The sequence below is a fragment of the Capra hircus genome, chromosome 4 (assembly GCF_001704415.2).
Source record: "Capra hircus breed San Clemente chromosome 4, ASM170441v1, whole genome shotgun sequence".
Classification (NCBI taxonomy): domain Eukaryota; kingdom Metazoa; phylum Chordata; class Mammalia; order Artiodactyla; family Bovidae; genus Capra; species Capra hircus.
In genome coordinates, this window is record NC_030811.1 from 43,707,189 (window position 1) to 43,715,588 (window position 8,400).

The 8,400-nt window shown below is 53.6% G+C and overlaps 1 protein-coding gene across 1 annotated transcript in view; it reads left to right on the forward strand.

The window, feature by feature from the left end:
• The window catches only part of RAMP3 (receptor activity modifying protein 3), a 28,315-nt gene extending 21,163 nt beyond the window's left edge, over positions 1 to 7,152 (forward strand). Inside the window, exon 3 of the mRNA XM_013963384.2 lies at positions 1,427 to 7,152. Coding sequence (XP_013818838.2) covers positions 1,427 to 1,682 — 256 coding nt within the window. The 3' untranslated portion in view covers positions 1,683 to 7,152. The remainder of the gene's footprint in view (positions 1 to 1,426) is intronic.

The window sequence follows — 8,400 nt, forward strand, 5'->3', positions numbered from 1 at the left end:
CCTGAGGACCTGGTTAGTGAGGCAACCCAGAGCCTGGACCCATCCCAAGGACCACATCATGGGTCTGCACATGGATTCCAGGCTGTAGCCTTTGTTTCCTGCTTTCTTTTGCCTTGTGTGGCTCTTCCTTGCCTGCATTACCTGAGGGGTGTGGGCAGATGTGTCCCTGACCAACCAGCCAAATGTTTGGGCTGGGAAACCATTTGCCCCAGGACCACCAGGAGGAGTGGTGAAAGGTCTGGCTGAATGGATCCGCTGCCCTGTTTTCCCCTGCCTTTCCAGGCAGAGATGAGGTTGTGTACAGGAAGCTCCTGCAGGAAGCGGATTCTTCCTGTTGCTCATGCCACCCTTCCTGGGTCAGTACCGGAAGGAGAAGGGTGGTTGCAAAGCCTAGCTCCCATGGGGAGCTGAGGCAGGAACGCCTTCCTGCCCCATACCTGTCCTGTGTGAAGCACTTCGCCAGGTGGGCAGTGGTCAGAGCTGGCACACTGAGGCAGATATTCAACCAGCCCTCTGACCAGAGCATCTTGAACAATGGCTGCCAGTCTAGGTCAGCAGCCCCAGAGGCCCGTAATCCTTGGTCAGTGGGCTTTTGGATTGAATTCTGGGGACTGCCAGTGGTAACCCTTGGTTGGCTATATGGACCATCAGGAGCCTGGCTGTTTGATGGACGTGGCTCCTTGTTCATGGCTTGCTAAGTGCCTTTCCAGGTTTGGTCAACAAAGACAGGAAGACCCTGGGCAGAGGGGGTCCCATGTGTCCTGTCAGGTGGGGGCTGAGGAAGGTAACTTCAGAGAGGAGGACAGGTGGGATGCCCCTCCACCTCCCTGCACCACCCAGTCAGGTTAATGAAGACAGGTTAACTTGACTGGGAGGCAGCTTTCTCTTGGCCTCAGAGAGATCTCTTCCCCTGGGAGGCCCATATAGTGGTCCTAGGTGAGAAGGGCCTTGCAGGTCAAGGAGCTGTGACCTTTGGCCTTGGAGAAAGAGCCCAGGCTCAGAGTGTCCTCTAGGAAGACCTGGGGGTGCTGGCACCCTGGGGGCTGAGTCCAGAGCTGAGGTGTTGGGAGTTCCTTTCCTTGTAGGGAGGAGGTGACAGTGTGGACGACCATGATGAGGGCAGGGATGACGTACGAGATGCAGACGGGGCATGGGGTATATTTTGGGGAGCTCATGGCCTCAGAGTTTCTTGCAGGCTATGGGGCCACCACGCGAGAGAACCTCAGGGCAAGGACGCCAGGGGGATGGATACTGCCAGACCAGCAGGCCCAAGAGAGGTTGTAGCACGAGGCCACTTTTCCCATGTGGCCTGGGGCCATGCTGAGAACTGGTGGCCACACAGCACTTGCCCCCCACTTTCCTGTAACTCAGGGCCAAAGTTAGAAGTGGTGGGGGAGCTGAATGGTCAAACTCCTTGCCTTCACAGGTACTACGAGAGCTTCACCAACTGCACGGAGGTGGAGACCAACGTGGTGGGTTGCTACTGGCCCAACCCCTTGGCTGAGAGCTTCATCGCCGGCGTCCATAGGCAGTTCTTCCAAAACTGCTCGGTGGACAGGCAAGACTGGGAGGACCCCCCAGACGAAATTCTTATCCCGCTGATCACCGTGCCCGTCCTGCTGACCATCGCCATGACTGGTGTGGTGGTGTGGCGCAGCAAACACACCGAACAGGTGTTGTGAGGGCCTGGTGAGCCCGAGGGGCCATGCCTGGAGAGATGGAAGAAAGTTCTGCAGGGCTGATTGAACTGGTGCTTCAGCTGCCCCTGAACCTTGCCCCGGTGGTCTTGGGCTGGTGATAGAGAAAACGTGCTGTGGCTGGAGCTTGTGTGCTGGGCGCAGATCACCGTTGCTTCACCTGCGCTGTCCCAGGATGGGCTGGGGCCTCTGGTGTTCCCAGTACCAAGTCCCTTAGGGCCCTGCCCTGGCCTGACCTTGACCCCGCCTCCTAACTGACTCTACCCCTGACCCCATCTCCCACTCTGACCCCACCCCTGGTTCTGGTCCCACCCCTGATCCTGGCCCCACCTCCTACTCTGACTCCACCCCTAGTCCTGGCCCCATCTCCTATCCTGACTCCACCTCCTACTCTGACACCACCCCCAGCCTTGGCCCTACCACAGTGTCTCTGCTCTGAAAAGGTGTGCCTATTCCCACCCCACTCCAGTACTCTTGCCTGGAAAATTCCATGGATGGAGGAGCCTGGTAGGCTTCAGTCCAGGTGGTCGGAAAGAGTCGGACACGACTGAGCAACTTCACTTTCTTTCATTCCCACCTGGCTGGGGGTGGGGCAGTAAAGTGTTTTGTGGGTCCTCACTTTGCAGGCCTTGGGTCCTCCTGATGGGGAGCCCACTTAGAGAGAATCTGGAAGACAGAATTGAACTGGGAGCTCCAAGGAGCCACAGGATAGCTTGCGACCTGCGGTCTGTGGCCGCAGCTGGTGTGGGCCTCCTTGGTAATGTGCCCCTCTAAGAGCAAGGCCTCAGGGTAGGGGCCTTGTGCGCTCTGCTGGCTGAGCTCTGTCTGCTGTGCCTGTGCTTTCTGTGAGTAAAGAGACATGCTGCTTCTGAGGTTTCCAGTTTTATTTCAGGGAATTCACAGAGACTCTGCCCGGCCTCTTGGAACTGGCAAGTCCCCCAGGCCCATTTTACAGACAGGGAGTGATTGAGGCTCCAGGAGGTCAGAGGTCAGAGCAGCAAAGAGAGCCTCAAACCAGGGGAGTGTGGGCAGGTGGGAGGGATCTGCTATCCAGCTCTCAGAGGTTTTGTGCTTCCCACTGGCTCCCTGCGCTTTGAGGAAAGAGGGGAGACTTCATCTTTCTGGCATTTCGAGGTTGCCTCGGGCTTGCTAGGACCCCCGCCTGGTCCTGGGGACTTGGGAGCAGATGGTGGAGGCGCTTTGTCCGCAAGCCTCTCTCTGGTCCCCGGCGGCGTTCCAGTTCCGTAGTCAGTGCTTTTGAATGTGGGCGGTTTACTTCAGCACCGTCTTGCTGGGGCCCGGAAGTGGGGTCGTGGCTGTGAGTGGATGTGGAGGGAACCTAGCAGGGCAGTCCTTATGTCCTTCAGAGGCCTTACTCCTCTTCCTGCCCAGAGGTGCAGGGGGTCCCCTGAGGTTGCTGGTTCTCTGCAGGTGCCCACGGGTGCAGATGCCCACAGGTGCAGATGCCCACAGGTGCAGGGACGGGATGGGAATCTCCTGGCACTTCCGGTTCCTGAGGCAGCTTCAGCCAAGGAACAGAGGCTGTGATCTCAATGTGTATCCACAGTGCCTCTGGAGCATCGCCCACCATGCAGGTCTCTGCTGGTCATCTGTGAACTGACCGACTGCTGATGAGATAACCTGTGGAGGCCCGGAGGCGCAGTGCTTTTGGGTTTCAGACCATCTCAAGCCTTTAAAATGTTGGTTCTCTTCTCAGATGGTGCCCTGGGGGCCCTGCAGCTGCGGAGGGAGTGCAACCCAGCCCCTGCTGGCCCTGGCCACACCCTGTGTGGGGAGCCCCTGGAGGTTGTGTGTGTCTTCCCTGCCCCAGGGATTCTCACTTCCCAGGTTGCCTGAGAGCCCGGGCCCCCAGAGCTGCACCAAGAGGCTACTCTTGTGTGCACATGGCTATCCAATGATGCTTCTTGGCTGAAGACCCCACTCTTACCAAGACTGGAGAACCTCGTAACTGTGGGCCTGGCACTGGGCCGCCTGACCGCCCTTTTAGCTCTCTAGCACGCTTTCTTCATTATGCTAACTTTAGTTTAATTTTAGTGACCCCCTGACCCCACTGAGCCTTCTGACCTTCAGGCTAGTCCTGTCCAGCCCTGGCTTGCTGCCTCCCTCCCACCCAGCCTGGTCTACTGGTCACAGCTTTGTATGCTCTGTCAGTCCGTTGGCCCCACATTTTCACTTATTCATGGGTTTTTCTAGGACATGGAGGGTCCTGGGTGCCAGGCCACACAAGGAATGTGTGTGTATACGTTTGTGTGTATATGTGTGTGCATTTCTGTCCCTCTTCCCCCAGCTCCGTACAAGGGGGTGCCATGTCTCTCTACTTTCTAGACAAGGAGTCTAGATATAGTGTTTTCCTGGGAGGGCCAGGATTTCTCATCCCCTCCACTCTGAGCTCTGTGTTACAGAGACTAAATTCCGGGCATGAACAGCTAAGATGTCAGGCCTCCCTCTCCCTGGCCAGACCTCACTGACAGTTAAGAGGGAGCTCTACCCCAGGCTCAGCTTGCTCTCACTTCAGTTCACCTGTACAGTGGAGGCTCCTGCCAGGAGAGGCGAGTGGAGAAGACCAGAAGCTGCTGCCTGCACCCAATATGCTGTTCATAAAGTGAGGGTGTTACGCTACTGTCCACAATCCCAGCTCCAGGAGAGTGGGTCAGAGATCTTCCCAAGGGCAGAGACAACTGTAAGGATGGGCAGCTCTGAAGCTCTCTCCATAGGAACTGACTTTAATTAGAAGATAGTGTAGGGAAGTCCAAGCCTAAGGGAGCTCTCGAGAACCGGGAGAATTTTGGTGGTGAGCAGTGACAAGCGACTGGCAGCTCTACGTTGGAGGTGAGCGTGAAAGGGCGCTGGCAGCTCCATGAGAGCACAAGTTAAACCACAGGCAGTTGGATTTCCCACCAGAGATAAGTGGGAACAGAGACACTTACAAGAGCCCTCACGGGGTCAGAGAAAACCTCATAGCGTGTGCGAGCTGTGTGAGCTCATTTGCTTCAGTTGTGTCCGACTCTTTACCACCCCACGGACTGTAGTCTGCCAGGATCCTCTGTCCATGGGATTCTCCAGGCAAGAATACTGGAGTGGGTTGCCATGCCCTCCTCCAGGAGATCTTCCCCACCCAGGGATCGAACCTCATAGACTGGCCTTAAAATCACCCCACCAAGGAGCTCAGATTTAATTGGGTTAGAATGTGGAGCATTGATGTCCCAGGTCATCGTCAACACAACGGAGCAGTCAGCTAGACACCAGTGGAGTCTGAGAGCTGACAGTGATACCCACAGAGACAGCAGATTCCCAGAGATCAGACCCAAGGACATCAAAAGAAGCCCCAGCAGAGGCTCTGTGGTCTTGGGCATGTGTGCTAAGCGGAGGGCTATGCTCTCTGAGAACGACACTTGAGCTCATGCTGACATTCCAGCCAGTCCACCCATGACCAGCATTCAAGCGTCAGTGTCTGTCCCAAATTTGTCCCTCGTCCTTCAGTACCCATGACAGACGTGCCTCCATCTTACTCACGCATGCAGATCAGCCCAGGTCATGTGCCCTCGAGGGCGTTGGTGCAGAACTTGACCGGGGTGTGTGTTCTGTGTGGACTTCTGCACAGTGAAGGGGTGCTGGCGCTGCAGGGGGCCACCTGGGTCCAATCCCAGCCTAGTCACTTGTGATGTGACCTTCAACAAGTATGTGCCCTCTGCACAGGTAGGTTCCTGGTCTACACAGGGCCTTGGGAGGATGGGATGAGATCATCCACACAGCTTCCTGAGCCTGGCACACAGTGGATATGGTCAGTGTTATTATGGAAAGTCTGGGCTGGGTTCTGGATGGGGGAGCCCCCAGCATGTCGCTTCATGGAGGGTGATACTGTGGGAGTGGAAGATGGTCCCAGGGGATGTGTTGAGTGGGGAGCAAAGAGAGCTTGGGGCAAAGTCACCCCAAGGGTTCTAATCTGAGGAAAGAGGACCCCAGGCAACAGCGAGGGAGTGAGAGAACCAGTTTCCAGACGGCATCAAATGCCGCTGAGGGATCCAGTTCACAGAAACCAAGAAGAATTCCTGGGGTGTGGTCAGGTGGGAATCCTTGGACCCCTCCCAGAACCACCTCCTGTCTTGGAAAGCAACAGGATCAAGAATATGTCACCCACGGTGGGAAGATTAAGTGGATTCATTTGGGTCCTCATGGAGGGAGGGACACTCCTGACCTCTTGATGTCCCCCCAACCCCAGACAGCAGGCTGTGACTACACAAGGAATGCTTTTGGGAGACTGATCCTGCTGGGACTGTTGAAGATTCCAGAAAGCAGAGCCGGTGGATGACCGGTGGGCCAGTGGGTTGGGGGCTTGGGTGGTCATGAAGGGTGTGGGAAGGGTGTTGAGGGGCAGGCGGGCAGCCACCAGCTCAGGACTACAAAAATCCAACCAGAGATCTCAGAAAGGTATTAAACAGAGAGGCGGCCCCTTGCCAGGAGACTTGTGGGGACAAATTTGAGGGATGGAGTAAGGAGTCTTGTCAATGCAGAGGCTCCCCCCACATCCCTGCCTCCTTAGTGGCTGGTCTAGCCTCTGGCAAAGCAGACCCATCCTTTCCCCATGAACAGAGTTCTGAGTGGAGGGAAGTTGGATGTCCTCTTGGGGAGCAGGAGTTCCCGACAAGGAGGCAGAGATGAGCAGGGGGAAGGGGCCATTGAGATGTGTGAGCAGTAGCCAGGAGGCCAGAGTTAGCCTGATAGAGGGATGGAGGACTCGAGGGGAGAGCAGTGGAGGGTGGAGGTGGACAGACCCTATGGAGCTGGGTGGGACAAGGTGAGGATTTGGTTTTCATTCTGAGTCATTATAGTCACGTATAGGTGGAGCACACCATAGGTGGAGCCAAGGTACCGAGTAACATTGAAATGATAAAGGCATGCTCCAGTTATCATGGAATCACTCCTTCATATTTACTGTTATTTAATGAGAAGGAGTGGGACTTTCTGAGTGATGCAGCTGTCTATAAGGCTTTTAAATGTAATTTTTAACCACAAGGCTTATACTGTTTATACAAATAGCACATATGGTCTCTTAGAGCTTTTTAAATGGTTAAAAATAAAAGCTTACTAATGGAGGGGAAAAAAGTGGATGCATTTGGGACTTCCCTGGTGGACCAGTGGTTAAGAATTCATCTGCCAGTGCAGGGGACATGGCTATGATCCCTGGTCTGGGAAGATTCTACATGTCTCAGGGCAATTAAACCTCTGCATCAGAACTTGCAACCTACAACTACTGAGCCTGCGTGCTGCAACTGCTGAGGCCCTAGCACTTGAATCTATGTTCTGAAGCAAGGGAAGCCGCTGTAACGAGAAGCTTGTGCACTGTAAGGAAGAGTAGCCCCTGCTTGCCAAAACTAGAGAAAGCCCATGTGTTGCAGTGAAGATCCAGGACAGCCAAATAAAATAAAGAAGCAAAATAAAAAAAGTGGATGCACTTAAATTGTAAAATTGTTGTTATTCTGTCGCTCAGTCATGTCAGAGTCTTGGTGACCCCATGGACTGCAGCACGCCAGGCTTCCCTGTACATCACCAACTCCTGGAGCTTACTCAAACTCATGTCCATAGAGTCGTGATGCCATCCAACCATCTCATCTTCTGTTGTCCCCTTCTCTTCCTGCCTTCAATATTTCCCAGCATCAGGGTCTTCTCCAAAGAGTCAGTTCTTCCCATCAGGTGGCCAAAATATTGGACTTTCATCTGCAGCATCAGTCCTTCCAATGAATATTCAGGACTGATTTCCTTTAGGATGGACTGATTTGATCTCCTTGCAGTCCAAGAGACTCTCAAGAGTCTTCTCCAACACCACAGTTCAAAAGCATCAATTCTTCAGTGATCAGCTTTCTTTATAGTCCAACTCTCCCATCCATTGATTGGTCTTCCCTCATAGCTCAGTTGGTAAAGAATCTGTCTGCATTGCAAGAGACCCCAGTTCGATTCCTGGGTCAGGAAGAGCCACTGGAGAAGGGATGGGCTACCCACTCCAGTATTCTTGGGCTTCTCTGGTGGCTCAGCTGGTAAAGAATACACCTGCAATGAGGGATACCTAGGTTCAGTCCCTGGGTTGGGAAGATCCCCTGGAGAAGGGAAAGACTACCCACTCCAGTATTCTGGCCTGGAGAATTCCATAGACAGTATAATCCGTGGGGTGGCAAAGAGTTGGACATGACTGAGTGACCTTCACTTTCACTCCAGTCCATACATGACTGCTAGAAAAACCATAGCTTTGACTAGATGGACCGTTGTTGCAAAGTAATGTCTCTGTTTTTTAATATGCTATCTAGTTTGGTCATAGGTTTTCTTCCAAGGAGCAAGGAGCAAGTGTCTTTTAATTTCATGGCTGCAGTAACCATCTGCAGTGATTTTGAAGCCCCTCAAAATAAAGTCTCTCACTGTTTCCATTGTTTCCCCATCTATTTGCCATGAAGTGATGGGACCGGATGCCACGATCTTTGTTTTTTGAATGTTGAGTTTTAAGCCAGCCTTTTCACTCTCCTCTTTCACCTTCATCAAGAGGTTCTTTAATTCCTCTTCATTTTCTGCCAGAGTGGTGTTATCTGCATATCTGAGGTTATTGATATTTCTCCCAGAAATCTTGATCCCAGCTTGTGCTTCATCCAGCCCAGAGTTTAGCATAATGTACTCTGCATAGATGTTAAACAAGCAG